The sequence below is a fragment of the Grammomys surdaster genome, unplaced genomic scaffold (genome assembly GCF_004785775.1).
Source record: "Grammomys surdaster isolate TR1022 unplaced genomic scaffold, NIH_TR_1.0 130, whole genome shotgun sequence".
NCBI classification, from domain to species: domain Eukaryota; kingdom Metazoa; phylum Chordata; class Mammalia; order Rodentia; family Muridae; genus Grammomys; species Grammomys surdaster.
In genome coordinates, this window is record NW_021604588.1 from 8,306,745 (window position 1) to 8,327,255 (window position 20,511).

General features: G+C 39.4%; 1 protein-coding gene across 3 annotated transcripts in view; it reads right to left on the bottom strand.

Annotated features, from left to right (window-relative positions):
- Positions 1–2,214: 2,214 nt before the first annotated feature.
- The window catches only part of LOC114614797 (dimethylaniline monooxygenase [N-oxide-forming] 3), a 26,082-nt gene continuing 7,785 nt past the window's right edge, over positions 2,215–20,511 (bottom strand). For all 3 annotated transcript variants that reach the window (XM_028760439.1, XM_028760431.1, XM_028760448.1), the window contains 7 exons: positions 14,889–15,077; positions 13,459–13,621; positions 12,564–12,706; positions 9,580–9,779; positions 6,297–6,652; positions 3,643–3,715; positions 2,215–2,937 (listed from right to left, as the gene is read on the bottom strand). In XM_028760439.1, the coding sequence (XP_028616272.1) occupies positions 2,595–2,937; positions 3,643–3,715; positions 6,297–6,652; positions 9,580–9,779; positions 12,564–12,706; positions 13,459–13,621; positions 14,889–15,077 (1,467 nt within the window). In that variant the 3' untranslated portion in view covers positions 2,215–2,594. The remainder of the gene's footprint in view (positions 2,938–3,642; positions 3,716–6,296; positions 6,653–9,579; positions 9,780–12,563; positions 12,707–13,458; positions 13,622–14,888; positions 15,078–20,511) is intronic.

Consider the following 20,511-nt stretch of genomic DNA (forward strand, 5'->3'; position numbering starts at 1 on the left):
CATGTGAAGGCCAGAGAATGGCTTCCTTCCTTTCATCATGTGAGGTCTGGGAATTGAACTCAGGCCATAGGACTTGGTGGCAAGCACTCTTACCCACAGAGCCATCTCACTGGCCCATAAACTCCATTCTTCTTTCTAAAATATTTATTTTTTGTTTGTTTATATTTTGTGTGTATGATTGTTTTGTGCATCACATACTCGCAGAGGCAAGAAGACACCCTGTGGGATACCCTGGAAATGGAGTGGCATGCTGTTGTGAGCTACCATGGGTGTTCTAGGAACTGAACTTAGGTCCTCTTCAAGAGCAGGAAGTACTTTTAATTCCTGAGTCATCTCTTTAGCTCTGTAGTTCTATTCCTCAAACAACAACAGCAACAACAGCAATAACAACAAAACCAGGGTCTGGCTATGTGGTCCAGAGTGGTCTCAAACTCTGAGTACTTTTGTTTCAAACTTCAAAGTATTGGGGTTAAAGGCATGGACCACTCTCCTTAGATACTTAATGTGTTCTTGAATTCAGTTTGTTAACATTTTTGTGGACCAGTTTTGCATCTGTGTTTGCCAGTGACATTATTTATTGTTGTTATTGTTGTTTTAGTTTTCTTTCTTTTTTTTCTCCTAATGTCTTATCTGACTTTGTTCCCAGTACACTCTTATCCTGGTAAAACCAGTTTGGAAACATTTCTTTTACTTTGATGTTTTTGGAAGAGCCTGAGAAAACTTGGTATTAACTCCTCAAATATTTGGGAGAATACAGTAATGAACCCCCTCTGGTTCTGGACTTCCTTTCATTACCAGTTTAATTTCTTTACTTGTTTCCTGTGCTTTTTAGTTTTCTATTTATTCATGGGAGAAAGTATGTTTCTGTGGAATTTATCTATTTCTTTTAGACTCATCTGTTGATCTGTAATTATTCATACTAGTCTCTTAGAGTTTTTAAAAGCCTGATATTACCTTTAATATTTTCTTTCAGTTCTCATCTTATTTAAGTGTATTGTTTTCTTACTTTCTTTTTCACTTGTCTCCTGAATGGCCAGACCCAGCTTGACCTATCCCTTTAAAAATCCAAGTCTTGGTTTGTTGATTTTTCTGCTCCAATTGTCAGGCATTTTCTCTGACCTTTAGTTTCTCCCAGATAACCTTAAGCTTAGTCCTTTTCCTACTTCCTTTAGGTATGACATAGATTTTTGTCGTTTCTGAGTCAGGGTCAAATCCTTTAGCCTCAACTCCTCCTATGGTCCCCATGCTAGGATTATAGATGTGAGTTGCCAGTCTGAGTTTCAGTTTTTTGATCATCTATTCTTGTTCCTACACAGACATTTATCATAATAAATTTCTATCTCAAGACTGCTTTTGCTGTATTGCATACATTTTGCTTTGTTTGTATCAAGATACATTTTATTTCTTTTCTTTTTGCTGTGATATACCAGTGATTTTTTTTTTTTTGGAGCATGCGGTTAAATATCTCATCTTTCTGAGTTTCTAAGACTTTCCTGGGGTGGGGCGGGGGATGTGTATGTACAATGAGCTGGCCTTTGAATGATAGTCATGTCCTCTGGCCTTTGAATGCCAGTCATTTCCTGATCTGTTGGCCTTGTGATTCCTGAAAAATAATTGTCTTAGATTTTTGTGAAACACCTGAGGCACTTCACAGTTTGAGAGTGTGAGTTACTGACCCTGGCTGAGCTGCTTGCTGTGTCCCTTTGTGTGGTAGACACAACAGTGGAAACACAGGGGAGAACTAGTAAATGTCACTACATACTAAGCCAGGACCAGAGAGAAGAAACCAAGGGCCTGCTCCATCAAAAGATCCCAAGATTGCCAGCTGAACCACACCTCTGGGAGATGTCATCACCTCCAATAGCACACCTTGGGGCCCCCAGAGAACACTTATCATATTCAAGTCCCAGCACTCAGAAATTCTACTTTCTAAAATGCCTTCTGTAGCAACTCAAAGGCACATATGTTACTCATTACTGTGATTTTTCATTTGCTCTGTGTTGGAGAGTTTCTTTTCTTGTTTTACTGACTTTCTTATCAGTGAGATGAGCCCATTTGTGCTAACTTTCAGTGTGAGTCAGATTCTATACTGTGTTTCTTAGCTAGGGAGCAAGAGATAATGGCTGGAACATTATGAATAAGATAAAATTAGAATGTAATAGCTAAACTCTCTGCTCAGCCTCACAAATAGTTTATAGAAGCAGCCTGAGAAGATTATATTCTAAATGCTCTACTTTATTCAGTGTCTGGATCTGAAGTACATCTTTCAAGCATTGTTTAAAAGAGAAAAGGAATCATGTCCAGCTGTTTCAGGAGATGATACAAGTTGCCCATAAAAATACCATTGTTGTTACAAATTGTTAGTGGAACTTGAAGAGAAAGGACTTAAGCCACTGCAGATCAGCATGATTCTGAAAGGGACTCATTTACAAGGCCAGAGCAAAACATTGTCTTGCTTACTAATTAATGTCTAGAGTTCTGGCAAACGATCTTGAACAGGAAGGGGAGAAGTGTGAAAAATCTTAATTTTTAAATAGCAGCGTTCTTGTCTGGTTATTGTCAGTGACTCTCAGAAATTCTAGAGGTTATCACGATCAGATCAACACAAGGAACAGAGCAATGAGCAGAACGGGGATAACCAGGAGCCTGAGCAAATGGGAACACGGGCCAGGCTTCTCAACACCACTGACAACACGTGTCTTCATAGGCTTCAGTGACCGGTCCCACTGCGTTAGGATGGCGTTCCTGGCTCCTGACCACTTCCCTGGGCCTACCAGCCGGAACTGGTAGGGGCTGCAAGGGCCAAAGAACACTTCAATGGCCAATCTGGGATCCTTGAGAAACAACCATAGGATATTGGGCTTTGCTCCAATGAAGGAGGCCAGTTCGTCCATATAAACAATGTAATCTGTCTGGATGGTGGTGCTATTGCCAAACCTAGAGATGGGAGAGGAGACACAGTCTGTGATAACCAGGCTTTGCAGGAACAAGAACAGGGAAAGCAAGTCATCTTTCTATCAGGGGCAGGCTTTATTCTCTTGTGTTATTGAAGAAAATATTTCATATCTCACTTGGAAATTCCCCAATACTACAGAGCAGGGGAGAACATTTTTACCCGTTAGCAAATGGAAAACTGTCTCTTGCTCAAGTGATGTTATTCATTCACAGTCCTTGAACTGATTAGTGACGGAACCAGGGCCAGAGCCCAGGTTTCTAGGTTCATTGTCCTGCTGCTGAGTAGTTGTTTTCATTTAAAGCATCTACCTGAAGTATTGTCTACCTTATGAAAAGATTTCTGGGCTAGAGAGTAGAATTCTGCTTTGATACGTTTTCCCAATTACTTAGAGTTCATCTCGTCTGCAGTCCTTTCTGAAAGGCACTGCAGAAGACAGGAATACGGGTGAGGATGTAATGAGGATCTCAGTCTCACGGTTCACTCTGCACTTCCTACTTGGTAGGACATAATGCAATGGCAGGTGAGAAAAACCTCAGCTAATGATTCTTCGATGTCAGAAAGTGCCTCATAGCTTTGGCTCTGTTGATATCATCAAAGACTATTTAAGACAAAATCAGTTTTGAATATTGACAGATTCTAATTTCTTGATGGGAATCCTTGATCTGCATTATCCTGGGTAATCTTACCATTTGAGCTTTTTCCCCATTTTCTCATCAATATCATCCATCATGTCCTTTACAGAAGGCAAAATACATGTTCCTGCAAAAGAAGGAAGGGCCAGGTATTTTTTTCTTCTCAGTGAATTATGAAAGATTTCTGGGCTAGATTAAATTAAATTTTCATCTTAAAAAGTGTTTATCTATGTATATGTGTGTGTGCATATGTGTGCATGCAAGGCATGGCATAGGTGTGGGGGTCACAGGACAACTTTCAGGAGTCACTTTTCTCTTTCCACTGAGATCTGGAAGTCAAACTCAGGCCGTCAGGCTTTTGTGGCAAGCACTCTGAGCCACTGAGCCATCTTACTGAGGCTGTTTTCATTTTGACATTTTACTGTTCAGCAAAACAAAATCTTGGGCAAATGAATAGGAGACTATTTCCAGACTGATGTAGGAGTCCTACTCTTTTCAGAAATCATCCTTGTCAGCATAATGAAAGTCTATTATTTAATTATCTTTGTATCTTTGTTCTTAAAAACACCAGATATTTAATGATAATTAAAGAGTTATACTCTAAACTTTCAATCATATTTTAAAGAATATTTTCTATATGTTGTAGTCTACTACTGCAAGTGAATTGCAATTATTTTCAGGATTTTTTGTATGCATGTGTGAAATATGTGTGTACCTATTTGCACATGTGTGTGTGTTATGTAAGAGATAGATAGATAGATAGATAGATAGATACAAAGACAGACATACAGAGAGACAGACATATACAAGGTATGAGAAACACAGAGACAGAGAAAGAAGGAGACAGAGAATGAGCAGAGGTCAGAGATTGACCCCAAGTATCCTTCTCTATAGTTCTCTAACTCAGTTTTTGAGATAGTGTCTGTCTTTGAACATGGAATTCACCAACTGGCTATACAAGCTGGCTAGCAAGTCCCAGGTGCCCTTCTGTATCTGCTCACTGCCCCTGGAACTAGGGTTACAGGCCTGCTCTGACATACCTGAGATTTTTACATGGCTGCTGGGGCTTGGAACTCAGGCTATCCTGCCTTTGTGATAAGTGCTTTACTGACTGAGCCATCTCTCTGGTCTGATTTTTTTTCAGGATTCAAGGGAAATTTTTTCCCTAATAACTTAGTGAGTCCCCAAAATCTTTGGTGGGGAAGCAAGAATTGTTAAATTTGACTGAGATTATGGACTATCCAAATCCACCAAGGATACGAGGAATGCCGGGTAATGAGATTACTCATTAATGCCCGGCAATATAAATTACTTATGAATGAGATTAAATTTGTCTAAGTCCCCCAGTTTCCTGTCAAACGCCCACTTTGGGTTTCCTCCTTCAAGATTATTCTTACAAATCTATCTATCTATCTATCTATCTATCTATCTATCTATCTATCTATCTATCTATCGATCTATCCGTTTTCTATCTGTGTATGCATACATGTATCATGGCATGTGTGTGGCAGCCAGAGGAAAACTTATGGGAATCAATTTTCTTCCCTCTACCCCATGGGTCTCAGGTATATCAGTCCTTGGCATCAAACACCCATGTCAACTGAGCCATTTTACCACTTTCAACTTTTGCTTTGTTTTCCCCTTATTTCTTTTCTCAGAGCTCAAGTTACAACTATTGTCCTTACAGAAGATTAGTGATCTTTCTTTAGCTCCAGCATCCCTGAGAAGGAATCTGATGTCTGAGTGGCTTCTGGAGCAACTTTTACCTCTGAGACCACCTCCAATCTCTGCTTGCTCAGAGGGGGCAGCCTGGTGGCCTCCCCAGGGTGTACGGTGGCATATTCTAGGCTTTGACATGACAGGGTGTGTCTTTAAGTCCTACAAGTCACATTAGTACTAGAAACCTTAGCTATAGCTTCAAAAGGAGGCCCCTTTGCTAAAACTTCCTCATCACGAAGTTTCATAATTTAAGGTTCAATTAAGTTTTGCTCAGCATACTTTGACATCTCTGTCTTTTCTTTATTATGGCTCTACTTAGTCTTATGATATGAGGTTGTCCACAGCTATGCCCTTTATACTTTACTGTGGCTCTGATCTCAGCTCAGAGGATGCTGGCTGCCTTCCTTGTTCGATTTCAAACAAGTATGTTGTTTTGTTTTCTCTCTGAAAATATGAATAACATGTACCCTCATATCTTAGGGATTGCTCACACCCAGGACTTCCTGTCTGTAATCAACGACTGTTTGTCTTTAATTAACAGATCACACTGTAGAGAAGAAAAAAGTACAGGAAAACTACTGCCTTCCCAGAAAGTGTGTTTTCCATGGCTATAGATATCTGAGGTTGGCTGGATACTAAACTGGAAACTATCTTTCCCTATCCCCCTTTCAAGCGATGTAATTCTATTTAGTTTAAAAATCACAATTAAAGTTGTCATGCAGTTAGGACCAAGAACTCTTGGAGTTCTTGTCTAATGAAGGGACTCAGGTAATTGTCAGCTCCCAGGAGTCACAAGTAGCAAAATCTCTGAATAATCTCTTATTATTGCATATGATAACCTAGTGACACATATTTCAAATTGCTTATAGAGTAAAGCATCAATGGAAATAGATTCTCAAGCTATCAGGTCCCCTGTAATAGGATTATTGCTTAGACTCTGAAATATACTCTCATTAGACCCCATTAGTGAATATTTTTGTTCCACTTACCTCTTATTACTTTTGCTGCCCAGCGTGCCTGGAGGTCAGTTGTGGGGATGGCAGCACCCAGGGACTGGACAAGGCCGATCACTGCCATGGTTGGTTTCTCTAGTTGAGGAGGGAAGATGCCTTTGTACAAGGTGATCTCATTATTTCTGCTTTTGATGATGGAGTCATCCAGGAAGGGGTAGGCATAGCCATAGCCTGTGGCGAAGATGACACAGTCAATGGCCTCAAACACAGTCCCATCCTCAAACACGGCAGAGGTCTCTGTGAATTCCTTCACATTAGGCTTGATGGACAGAGTCCCACACAGGATTCGGGCTGGGAGCTCATCATTGAACACGGGCTCTTTCCTGAGTGTTCTGTACAGACAACAGAGATTGGTCATTTTAACACTAATGCAAGTTGTCTTAGTCTCTATACAAGCTGTTAAAGAAAGAACAAAAAAACAAAGAATTTTTCCCAAGGTATGAAATATTGTAGCAGGGTATTTTCCCACTACATTTGCAATAAAGCTCGGTGACTGGGCTGTATGAAAGGTAGGCAGAGTGAGGAGTTGGGAGGAAAGAAGGAGAGGAAGGGGAGGAGAGACAAAAGGAGAGAGGGAGCAGCCATGGAGAACCACAAAAGATGTCCTGGGTAGCAACTTCTATCAAAAGGTTAGATATTGGGTAACAACTTTAATTGTGTGGGCATCTTGTTAATTGAGCATTTCTAAATATATATATCCTTTAGATAATCTTTAAGCATTAAGAGTCATCATTCTACCAGGTACCACAGGCATAGCAGAAATGGTCTGGACTCAGCTGAGCATTGTGGACAGCGTGGTGGATTGGCATCTCATGGGTGCCAAGGCCAGTGTTTCTTGCTAGCTGGAGCCACAGTCCAGAGCCAGAGCAGCAGGAAAATGGTGGCTGCCTGGGAACAAGCCTGTCTGGGCGTCATATTCTAAATATCTCCTGTTTCAGAATATCACTAATGCATGAGAGGAATAAAAACAGACATGAGGCGTGTAGGAAGTAAGAGAAGTTGTCTTTGGCTTATTCCTCCTCATCCAAATGATCTGTTCCAAACACCCATCCCCAGCAACTAACAAAGTGATTGTCAAAAAAAGTTCTAACATAAGGTACCTGATATCTAAAGTCTTCCCATTGCTTCTTATTGCCCATGAAATTGTGTGGATTACATCCTCTTAAATTCCCTGTGCCTCATTTTTTGTCTTTTGGAATGTCAATATTATGTATCTTAGGTCACAGCGAAATCTAAATAATATGAAAATGTTGTTGTCTGTAGCACAAATAAAGTACTAACATTAACTTCTATTCTTATTTTCCAAACTGGCCATGGTAAGATAAACTTGAGTGGGTGAAAGAAAAAAAATAAGAAAGCTCCAGCAGGGTTTTCGTAGAGCAGTGAGATGTGAGGCAGATGGGGGAACTGCACAACTTGGCACTCCTGGGAACTTAGATAAAGCTAGAAGAAGGGGGAACAGTTTGAAGAACTGGCACTTGGAGATCTGAAAAGAGATCCTTAGTTTTGGACAGCATGCAGGTCATTCTGAACTTGAATGACATGGAAAGAAAGGGCTTTGTTATGGCATGGCTAAGACAGTTACGGGAAGAAACTTTAGGGGGATTCCTCTGGAGAAGAAACGGAGACAGCGAGATCAATTGGAACTCTGTGTGGAAAAGACTCAACTGCACTTCCTTCCTGCCACTTGTATTAAACTCATTAAACACTAGTCTTTAAGCTTTCCAACCTCGCTGAGACTGGCTTTGCCAAGGCCATGAGAATAAAGCTGAGATGTCCTGTGGTCCATCTCACTCTTGCTGAACTTATTAGTAACTATTGGCTTAGTTGATCTCATCTTCCCTCCTGAAATACTATGTCTTCAAAGAGCATCATTTTCTCTTAGTTCCTTTCCTAATATGACTACTCTGTGTCTATGCCTCTGTCTCTGTCTCTCTGTCTCTGTCTCTCTGTCTCTGTCTCTCTGTCTGTCTGTCTGTCTCTCTCTCTCTCTCTCTCTCTTGCTCTCTCTCTCTCATTCTCACTCTCACTCTGTGTGTGTGTGTGTTGCTGATGTTTCCTTTCCCACCTGACTACTGAGAAAATAGTATATACCCCAGAACTTCGCTCTCGGTCTTTTTGCCTTCTGCACCTACATTCATCATTCAAGAGAGAGCATAAGAGTTTGAACCTCTCTCCTGTCTGTGTGATCCACAGCCATTCAACATATTTTTTCTCTGGATTATGCCATCTTAGTTTTGATGTGGCTAAAGCTAAATTCCTGTTCTTTACGGAGGCTTCTATATCTCAGTAAACACCAACTATTTTCTTTCTCAGATCAAAAGTTTTAAAGATATATTTGAAAGTTCTTCTCACTATCACATCCTTTGTCTGTTTGTTCTAGACACTGATGTATCCACAAAGACATAACTTAGGATCTGACATAGTAAATATTTCATTAATATTAGCTTAGTTAATTAATTTGTAGGAAGTTTGGGATTTGTATCCTATGTTGAAGCCATTTTTTGTATAGCAGGCTTAAGAGAATTTTAGGAAAAAAATTAAGGAGGGAACTAGGGATGCTGGACTTGTTTGTGGTGGGTCTTGTTCAGTGAGAGCATTCTTTGGAGGGGCTGAGAAGAGACTGCAACACAGGAAAATTATTTTGTTAGCACCAGCTTTAACATTAAGCATGAGGTCACAGAGAAAGTAGTGAAAGAACAACAGACCTGGAATCAGATCTGGGTTTGTACTGAACGTCTTTTTACTTCCTGGATGTGGGACTTTGGTAAGATTATTAGTTCTGTTGTACTTAGGTATTCTTTTCTGAAAAGTGGGAGAAGAAACAGAGCCCTCTTCATACTTGTGAGGGTATGTGTCATAATATACGCCAAAGCCTGAAGGAGGGACTAGGTAGGACTCGGGTAATATATGAAGTTATACTTCATACTTGTGAGGGTATGTGTCATAATATATGCCAGAACCTGAAGGAGGGACTAGGTAGGACTCTGGTAATATATGAGGTTATAAAACTTGTTTATTTTTATCACTGTTACTGTGGGAACTGATTGCTTCAGTATTACCTAACTTTCTAGATGTGCAAACCTGGTAAGGAGCATGTGTGGAAATCGGTCTCAATATTTGCAGTTCTTTATCCTCTGATTCATGAGATGTGATTACTTCACGAATATTTTTGATTTGTTTTGAGATTACAACACACATCAAGGGCTATTGACAGAAATCAAAGTTGGCAGGCACATCACGTTTTAGCTCATGTTACCCGTTTAAAGGCATCAAGCCATAGTTTTCGTGCTTGAATCTTGCATTCATCTGCCTCGTGTACCACCAGTCAGAGATGGCTGTGGGTAAGTTGTTCTTGAGGAACGTTTGAAATCGTGTGATCACCAGCATGTCCCAAGGGTAGCCATTGTCCCAGACTCGGCTCATCACCCAAGAACCACTTCTGGAGCTGATGGTGACCTGAAAAACAAACAAACAAGTAAACAAACAAACTCACAAATGTTTAATGTAGTGAGTGTAGTGCTTATTGTAAGATGCCTTCTATATCTCTATTTAGGAATGGGCTTGTTACTCTTGCTTTTGAGGGATTTGTTGTTGTTGTTTTGTTTTTTGTTTGTTTGTTTGTTTTGCTTTTGCCAGAAAAAAGTAGAAATCCCTTACTCTCTGTCCTCCTAAATTATTGCATAAGGTAGAAGGAAGCCATCTTTCCTTCCTGGGAGAAACCCACTCCAAGAGCATTCCATACAAGATTCCTCAGCTTTAATCTGCTTCTGCTGATTGGAATCAACTTATTTCAATCCTTAACACTGGCCACCAATATGAGTGCCAGTTATATTTATCTCAGTGGTCACTCAACTACTGACATCTACAAGGAAGCAATTATTATCTCAAAATAGGAATTAGTGTAAAATAAGGCAAGCAAATTATGTCCAGGACACTACAGGCACAAATCTTGGCCCTTTGTCCTCTAAATGATATGGCACAGGAAAGAAAGATTGCTTTAACAATAATCTTGTTTCTCTTCTCCTAAAACAGAAAGAAGTGGCATCTATCACTTCAGGTTTACATGTTGGTCAATTGAGGATGGTAACCTGGGCAATATGGCTGACATCACCTAGTATATGATCTGTGACCAGTTAATGTCAGTTTCCTTTCCTTCTTTTGTTACTTCCTAACACAGTAGGTTTTAGATTTCTTCTCTTCTTTTTTAATTTTAATTTTTGTCTTTAAATTACACAGTGCTGTTATAAAAGAAGCTAGCTAGAGGAGAAACAGAGAACCTTGAGAGCTTCAGAAGTTTGTGCTCTTTCCTCAGTTTCATCACACATGCAGACATAACTATCTCAGTACTGTGGTTCATCACATTGCCCTTAGTTCAAAACCTTATGTGATTAACTTTTACTTATGAAGAATCCATATTCTTCAGCCTTCATTGAAGCCTTTGGAATAATTACTTGTGGGGACATCAACGGTTCTCTGCTATTTCAGCTCCTCTGCTCTTGGAATCTGAAACTCTGAATTTTAGTTTTCTTAAATCTTCTCCTACTTAGAGCTTAAGTTCCCCTGAGTCATCTAAGACGTTACTGATGCTTCTGTCCTCAATTACCTTTTTTTATCCAATAGGAAAAATAGGATTCAAGGATCTTTTATGTGCAGTTGAAAGCACTTACTTACTTATGTCGGAGTACTAAAGCATCCTGATATGGTATATCTGTTGTTGCTATTAAGAATTTTCATTTTAGCAAGATGAGTCAGAAGTCATCAAATACACAGTGCTGGTCCCTGTTTTCCTGCTTTGCTGCTTTTACCCTTCTAAGAACAGCCTCTGACACCACTTCAGCTGCATGGTTTATATTTCTCTTTCAAGAATGGGTTTGGGTCCATCTCCTTGGTGTGGTCTCAGACTACACTCTTTTAGGCATTTAGTGATAGAATCCTCCTTTTATCCTACATTCCAGTGATAGCTCTAATATGGTTGTCATGCATTCTGCGTAGTTCTTGAGATTGTGTGTGCCAGTGTCTGTGAGAGTATGTGTGTGTATGTGTGTGTGTGTGTGTGTGTGTGTGTGTGTTGGCTAGATTTTACTACCTCCTGAGAAGGAAGGCTATGTGGTTAATTTCTTTGTATGCCTCCTAGTTATCTAGTGTAGCATGGATAGAGGCATAAGAATAGAGTTTTATGCCATTTGTCTTGACATGATATTTGTACATCTTGACTGCAATATCCTGGAGTAAAACTAGACATCTGCTGGGGATACCCAGGGACTTTATTAGGGACCTATACTGGGCTTATATTACACCAGTAGGCATAACATCTGGAAATTGGATTCCTGCCTTTGTGCTTATGAACCCTTAATGAAACTTTCAAATTGAGGGTTTGACATTTGTCTAAAGTCACACCCTGAAAAGACCTTCATCGCCCCCTCTCCATCTTCCTTTTAGCTTCCCTTCACACTCTTCTTACCCAGACCCACTGACATGCAGCCCAGAGACCTGGTGTCCATTTTTTTGAGAGACCAAAGCTTCTTACTTCAAGACCTTTCACCTAGACACCTCTTCCCATACTGTGCCTTTCTCAGCTTTGGTTCTCTGCTTGTGTGTTGTCATCTCCAGGGGACTTTCCCTCCACATGTGGATAGGTCACCCACAGTTAATCACATAGATTGTGTGCTTTGTTTTCCTTGCTAGCCCTTTCCACAGTGATAATTTACACCTGAGAGCATTTGACTTAATAGCTTGGAGTTCAAGAGTGAGGGTTATGTTTGTCTTATTCAACATTCTTTCTCCAACCCTCACACCATTGCCTGGAACAACAAATAACCACCGAATGAATGCACACATGCAGTAAACATGTGGCTCTCTGTTTCTATCGACTGAATCATGTTTTAACTCTCTAACAATCTCATTTCTAAATTAGTTCTGTTTTATTCTGTTTTATTGATAAGGAGAGCAGAAACTCAGAAGTATTGAACCACTTGTCTAGGAGACTCAGTCATCACTTTAACCTCAAGCCCATGTTAGCTTTTGAGGACTCGATCAGACACATATGAGGTATCGAATGTCTCAAGAAGCTAGTTGTGTGGGAAGCATCACCAGTGATTCCTATAAAGCCACTTTAAACCTCTACTTGTTACCTAGAATGCTGAGGTATATGAAGTATCACCATCCCATTCCATAGTACAGCTTTCAAATATCCATTTCTGTTCCTTTAAGATTGTCTGTGGAGCACGTGGGATACAGTACCTGCTGAGCTACATGGCTGAGTTCTGCAGCAATGTCACAGCCTGAGTTCCCCAGGCCAATCACCAGGACTCGTTTTCCCTTCCATATTCCTGGTTCCTTATAGTCCCGGCTGTGGAAGCATTTACCTTTAAAACAGTCCAGTCCTAAGTGAAAAGTGGGGAGCATGTGAACTGATTTACTTTCCATTAAAATAAAACAACTTTAGTGGTCATGAAATAAGACAATTCAATAAATAATAGTAGTATATTATATATAACAGAAAACAGGTTTTAATTTGACTGTTTGAAGTCTAACTTAAAAGACATTACCATGGTTTGGGGACGTCTTAAGTCTATCATCCAGAGGTACAGGTGCTGCCAGCTTGGTCCCTAGTATAGTGGTACTGAGGTGTATATATAAACCTTTAAGAGGTGGAGACAACTGGGAAGCGATTTGGTCATTTAGGACATCATCCATGGAAAGGATGGTAGGGTGAGTTTAGTTACTTGAGAGAAGTACCATTTTGTTCTAAAAAGTGAACAAGCCTTGGTGTTGCATCCCTCCAGCTGCCCTTCTCACTTAGTAATCCTCATCTGCTGCAGTGGTCCTGTTCTTTTTCCATTTCTTTACTATGCTGCGATGCAACAACTGGTGTGTGTGTGTGTGTGTGTATGCATGTGTGTGCATGTGTGTGTGCATGTGTGTGTGTTGTGGTGGGAGAGAGTCCTGGTTAGAATGCTAGCACCATGTTGCTTAGACTTTCTAGTAGCTGTAATTCTGAGGCAAATGAACTTAGTTCCTTTACAATGTCTTAATTGTCAGGTATTGTTACTAGCATCAGAAAACACACTAGAATAGACATCATTAGCATATTTATTCTTGACAGATGTGTAGGCTTCCTAAATTTCAGCCTTACCTGGGAAGGAGTCTTTTGGTAGATGGGGATATACATGATGCCCAGAACAAACCATTACAGCATCAAAGACAGCTATTTCTTTTTTACTGTTCTTTTCAGTGGTTACTTCCCATTTGCCAGTAGTTGAGAAATCAGGACATTTATTTATACTGGTTACAAGTGTCTAAGGAACGCAGAGAGAAAGCCTTCTTTAATAGTCTAAATAGTAGATTGGTCTTAATAAAATTACTTAATTAGAAAGGTATCTCTTAAAGAAATGCAGAAGTCCCTTGGAAAAAATGAAAACATTAGATTATAAATGTACATATACATTAATATAATTTGTGTATTCTTTTTTGCCTTGTTTTATAATAATTTTTATTGTTTACCGCAAATGGTTAAGTTTATGGTCTCAAAAAAGTATGGCTTTCTATGCCTAGCATAAGAAGTCTCACTAATATCCAGTTGTAAATGGTTTGTATTTTTTCATTAAATTTCTTTTTGACACACGATTACCTGGTAAGATTTATTTATTTTATGTTCATATGTACATGTGACATGTGCATGCATGATCAGAAGATGGTTTTAGATCTTCTTTGACTGGAGTTACAGATGGCTGTGAGCTGCCAGGTGAGTGCTGGGAATCAAACCTATTTATCTGGAAGAGAGGCCAGTGTTTTAACTGCTGAACCATCTCTTCAGGCCAGCACATGGGATTCTATTTTGTCCATTTTTAACAATTTGCTAAAACTCTACAATTATTACAGAACTTTAAAGAATGTAAAAACAGCTGGTTGTGGTTGTGCACACCTTTAAATCAAACACTATGAGACAAGAAGCAGGCAGATTTTTGCTTGGTTTTCAGTTTTCAGAAAATGGAGTTAATAAATTTACTAACCTGGCAGACAGTGGTGGCACATGCCTTTAATCCCAGCACTTGGGAGGCAGAGGCAGGCAGATTTCTGAGTTCAAGGCCAGGCTGGTCTACAGAGTGAGTTCCAGGACAGCCAAGGCTATACAGAGAAACCCTGTCTTGAAAAACCAAAATAAACAAACAAACAAACAAACAAATAAATAAATAAATTTACAAACCCATGGATATCTTGCATCTATTTCTTTGTTACTGAGTTGGTGCTATTTTGATGTAAGAAATGCATATGATCAAGTTTTGCATATTTCTGACAGATTTCTGAGAAAAAGAGTACTCACAAATCTACAATTAGAGAAAGTTAAAGAGGCTGGGCATGGTGGTACACACCTTTAATCCCAGTACTTAAGAGGCAAAGAATCACTCTGAGTTCAAGGTCAGCATGGTCTACAAATGGAGTTCCAGGATAAATAAATAAATACATACATAAATAAATACATAAATAAATGTATGTGTGAGTAGAGCAGCAGCCTTGGACTTCCTCATCACCATGTCTGAAGCTACTTTTCAGATAACATCTTACCTCAAACTGTATGAATTTTAGAAGGTTCTTTTCTGTGGCAAATAAAGTGATGTATTCTTGGAGCTTGCTGTTATGCATGAAGTTGGGAAAGTCGTCGGGATAGGGGAAGTCTGGAAAACACATCATCTCTTTGGAAGAGTTGGTGAAGACCGATCGGTAAATGCTGGCTCGCCCCTCTTCTGTATGGTCCTGTGAATGACAGTTTCAGACGGAAGAAAATTGGTACACGAGTAGATGGGTCTTGCCCATATTCAGTTCCAAGTCACAGTAGTAAGTTGAGTTGATCTTTACCCACGGATTGACTCTAATAAACTGATAAATAAATATTAGCTTCCCATAAACAATGGAGGGTGACCACAGAACTTTATCAAGGTCATTAAGGGTATGGAGGCATATACTCAGTGTGGTTTGTTTTCTAAGGGAAACCTCCTCTTTGTTTCCTTTTAGACATATGCAACTAGCACTCTTATTTCTATAACCTATGGTGATGGAGGTTTTCACAGTTCAACTTTACAGGATTCCATTGTGTCACCAACTCACATGCATTAGCAACTGCTAGTCGATTTGTAAAGCCAGTGACAGGTGATTGGTACTATTTATAAGATTTGTAGATATGAGCATTTTAAAACCTAATCGTTTAAAGTTAATTGTAAAATTTCTATTACCTTTTTTGAACCAAGTATATTGAGTTTATGAGCATGGCATGCCCCACATTTATGCAGGTAATGAAGTTTTAACTTTTAGAAATATAAAAATGTTTACACTGATAAAATTAACAGAGAAGTTACAGCATCATGCTAAGAACTGTAGAGGAGGAATTAAAGGATGGTGAAAGAAGAAGGGAACATGAAGGAAAAAGGCTCAGCAGAGAGCAGATCAAGACACTGTGGGTTCTCATCTGTAGCCATAATCCCTCCCCTCTCCCTCCCACACACCACCACCACCACAACTACCACAAACAACAACAACATCAACAAAACAACCCTAAACTAACCAAGAAACCAACCAACCAACCATGCAAACAAACAAACAAACAAACAAACTTCCTAACTGCAATCCAGAGTCAGATGCTATTCCTATAGTTTGTTTTAGTTGGCTTAGAGTTTCAAATTTCTCTCAAGTAACAGTATAGAATGGTGTGTGTGTGTGTGTGTGTGTGTGTGTGTGTGCGTGCATGTGTGTGTGTAGAGGCCAACCTCAAGTGTGTGCTCCTTAAGTGCCATCCACTCGCTGATAAAGCTAAGCTGGCTAGCAAGAGGGCTCCAGGAATCCTTCCCTTCTGCTTTCCAGTGCTGGAACTACAAACCACTTTACTGGCTGAACCATCTTCTCAGTCCAAGACATTAAATTAAGAGAAAAGATATTGTAAAGACACAATAAAAGAGTTGAACCTTTACTTGGCCCTCTGAAACCATCGAGGCATGCTTTGAGTGCTCTATAGGTATAGATGAAATAACTGTCCTTTCCAGCAGCCCTGTAAACAATAAATCAGTAGGCCGTCTAGATTTGACCTTAAGTTTTGTGATGAAAAATTTTGTGATGAAAGAATTACAGATCTCTATAGACGGTTGTGAGTGTGTAGAGAAATATGTAGACCATTAGAAAGTTCTCATTAGATTTCATATAACTCAAAGCTGATGGGTGTCTGGATTATGACCTTTTAGTAAACACTGGGACATTACATCATGCCAATCAGTATCACCAGCAACACTGAAATTTGCTTATCGTCAAGTGACAGATTAGCTGTTGTGTTTGCGTCAAAAAAAAAAAAAAGAATGTGACCTTGAAAGGGGACCCACGCTTTCTGTTGTTCATGTGACTCATGTACCTGGCTAGTCCACATGAACATTTGAGCAGGTGAAGGGATTTGCAGCCTGTAACAAGTTTAGGAAGCTTGATAGAAATGATATCACAAAGGAAAGAGGAAGGGATTAAAGAAAAATTAACTCACATAGAGCCTCTCAACTTGAAAACCCCAAATCTGAAATGTTTTGAGCACTAACATGGAAGTTCAAGTAGAAAAATTCGGCTGTAGGTGGGACAGAGCTCAGGGAACATTGTAAGAGAAAAAGGAAGAAAGAATATAAGGACCAGAGGATGGAGGAGAGTGCTGTGGAAAGATGTCCTCTGTACATGGTTTGGCTGTTGCACACATTAACTCAGAGTCGGTGTGGATCAACCAGTTAAAAATTCAAACATGAACTAGGGAGAGGGCTCCTGTGGTCTCACTCCAAGCTGGGAAAATGTTGGCAGTTAATGGCTGCTTGGGGGAGGAAGAGTTCCTTCCTTCCTTCCTTCCTTCCTAACTTCCTTCCTTCCTTCCTTCCTTCCTTCCTTCCTTCCTTAATACACCCCAACCTCAGTTTCCCTTCCCTTCACTCTTCCAAGTACCCTTCCATCCACCTCTGTACCTCCTGTCTTCCCCAGATCCACTCATTTCCCTTCAGAAAAGACCAGGCCTCCCAAGGTGTATCAACTGAACACCATATAAAAAGATATAATAAGACTAGACACAAATACTTCTATATCAAGACTGTGAAAAGCAACTCAGTAAGAGAAAAGGGTTGCAGGAGCAAATGAAAGAGTCAGAGATACACCCACTCCCATTGTTAGGAGCCCCACAAAGTACCAAGATAACAACCACAACACAGGCAGTGAACCTAGTGCAGACCCGTGCTGGCTAGAATTACTTTTCTTATAGGATGTGGCTACTGGTATATTGCCCAAGCTCCAGTGGATGGCCCACACCCATATGCATATAGGCAGCACTAATTGAACTCAGTTAAATAAATAAATACTTATATCATTCATACACACACACACACACACACACACACATATGGTATGAAGCTGAGAAGGCAATGTGTCTGGGGGTTCGGAGAGGGGAATTGGAGCAAGGAATTGGGGGTGAATATGGGACATCAAGATACACTGAACACATGTATAAATTTTTCAAATCATAAAAAAGTTAATAAAAATAGTTGTGTGCAGAACAAGAACCTATAGTTGTTAAACTTCTTGTAAACTAATACAATATACTGATTAATTGTTGGGTGGGGCACTTCTGGGAAACAGAAACTTTAGCTAAACCTGTGGCCTGGTCAGTATCTTATTTACTCTGTGGGTAAGCCGTGGGATACATCTCTTTGGCCTTGGATCGGGAATAGAGTAAGAACCCAACAGGCACAGAGTGTGTTGAATGAAACAGTTACAAACCAGCAAGCTCTCTGAATGTGTAGTTTGTTACACTTGAGTAATGTTTAGATTCCTACGAACGATGAACAAATGTTGAGAATGTTAAATGCTGACTTTAAAAGCCAAAAGCAACAAAAATAAAAAATTAATATACTTATAGATTCTCAAGTGAGTACTTGTCTGTGACTGCCAACTCCTAGTGGCCTTCCCGGCCTCATTTAGAATCTTAACCCATCTCATGTTGGTAAAAGATTTGGAAATGCTAAAAGTCAGTTATGTTTTTCTTGTGACTCCTGGAACAGATTGCTACAAATGTGATCAACTAAAGAAATATGACCTTGTTCTCTTCCAGTTCTGTAGGCCAGCAATGGAAGCCCCAGCAAGATGTTAGTAGGGTTATGCTCATGCCCAGAGGCTGTGGGCAACCTACTCCTTGCCCTTTTCAGTGCACACCAGCTTTTCAGTGTCAAACGTATCTGCCTTCATTGACTGGTGGATTCTACATCCGTTTTCAAGATCATAACCAAAAGGTAGCACCTTTTCTGTCTCTTGTAGGTCTCACTTCACTTCATAAGAGGGTACTCAACATGGCATTTCCAGACAGCCCACATTAATCCAGGAACATCTCACCATCTCAAGACTTTTAACTTAGCCTTAGCCCCAAACATTTTTCCTTAGATTGTAAGTTCTATAGATCCCAGGAACTAGGGAGTGACTTAACAAGCATATACATGCACATCTGCTGATTGGCTCCCTAGGATTAGAAGACAGTGACAAGTGGCATCAAGGAAATTTAAAGTGTGTCCTATACTGCTCTTTGCAGCTATCTTGTTAGTTTGGGGTATTGTAAGAAAATATTTCATACCCAAATCTTCTAAGTTGCTTTTTAAAAGTTCCCTCCCCTCTCCATCCCTTCTCTACCCTCATCTCTCCTCCCCTCTTCTCTCCTCCTCTTGACAGGACCTCACGTACCCCAGGCTAACCTGAGACTTGTGTAACTTCAACTTCCAGATCCTCTTGCTTCAACCCCCTGAATGTTGAGATTAGATGTGTGAGCTACTGTGACCAATTTCATGGTGCTAGGAATTGAACCTAAGGCTTCTAAACATACTTTGAATTGTGTCAATTTGTAAACTCTTATCAACTGACCCACATTCCCAGATTCTCATTTTTGACATTGTTATTATTGTTAGTATATTACTGTTACTTAGTATACATTTTTATCATTAGTAAATGGTAAACTTGTATAAATACCAAAGAAGTATTTTAAAATAAAAATTTTAAAGATCAATAACATTATACCGAATGTATATAATAACAACTAATGGAAAAAAGAAAGAGACCAAGGCGGGGAATATGGGAGGGGAGGAAAGGGAAGGGGAAAGTATGTAATTATGTTGTAATCTCAAAAACAAAACAAATTAAAACAAACAAACAAAAACAATAGCTAGCCAATATTTGTTAATGCATTTACAATATAGAAAAAGTAAATATTGTGTCAGTAATAAAAATGTGTTTGAGGAAACAAGAATGGAGAAATTTTATGTGTGACTTAAGTTGTTATCAATTTAAAATAATATAACTATGTTCTGCCTATGTTAATACATCAAATGTGTTTTGTGTTCTAAAAATATATTTTTCATTGTATATAGCCTTTGTAAGTGGATTGCATTGTGTTGCATGAAGGCACTTTCTCAGGAGTGTATATCTCTGTTGTGCACAGTGCCCTCCCACACTCCCAACATTGCTATTTCAATTGTACTAACTTGTTGGCTATCACATAGAAATTATATACACGTATGTATTGTACAATGCTTAAGCCAGAGCATTTAGAAATTATATGTTAACACAGAATAATTGTGTGTATTTTGAGGCACACTTGTGGTGTTATAGTGCATAGGTACAATACATATTGATCAGATTAAGAAACTGGGTTTTCGTATCCCTTGTCATCACGTTGTGTTTGCAGTGCGTCAGTGAATCTCTTGCAGTTATTAAAAAATATGTAATTGGTTACTGTAGTATGGATCATATTGCTTCAATCCACTTGTACTTGTGTGACTGCTGTCTAAACTCCCAGCGTCTTCCCTGTCGCTCATCTTTCCTAGCCTTTAGTAATTACTACTACACATTTAATTACTTAAGAACAGTTTTTGTTTAACACAATGACTTCCATTCCCATCTGTTTAACTGAAAATAATGTGATATTATTTTTTTTGAAGGTGGAGCACCACACATCCAGATGTTCACCTACCATCTCTTGTATTGTTGGGTTCATATCTATCTTCTTTTCCTCCTGTATTAATGTCTTAAATACCTTCCCTGTTTTCTTCTAGTTTTATATATCTAGATTATTAAAGTTAGGTCTTTCATCCATTTTTGCTTTCTCTCTCTCTCTCTCTCTCTCTCTCTCTCTCTCTCTCTCTCT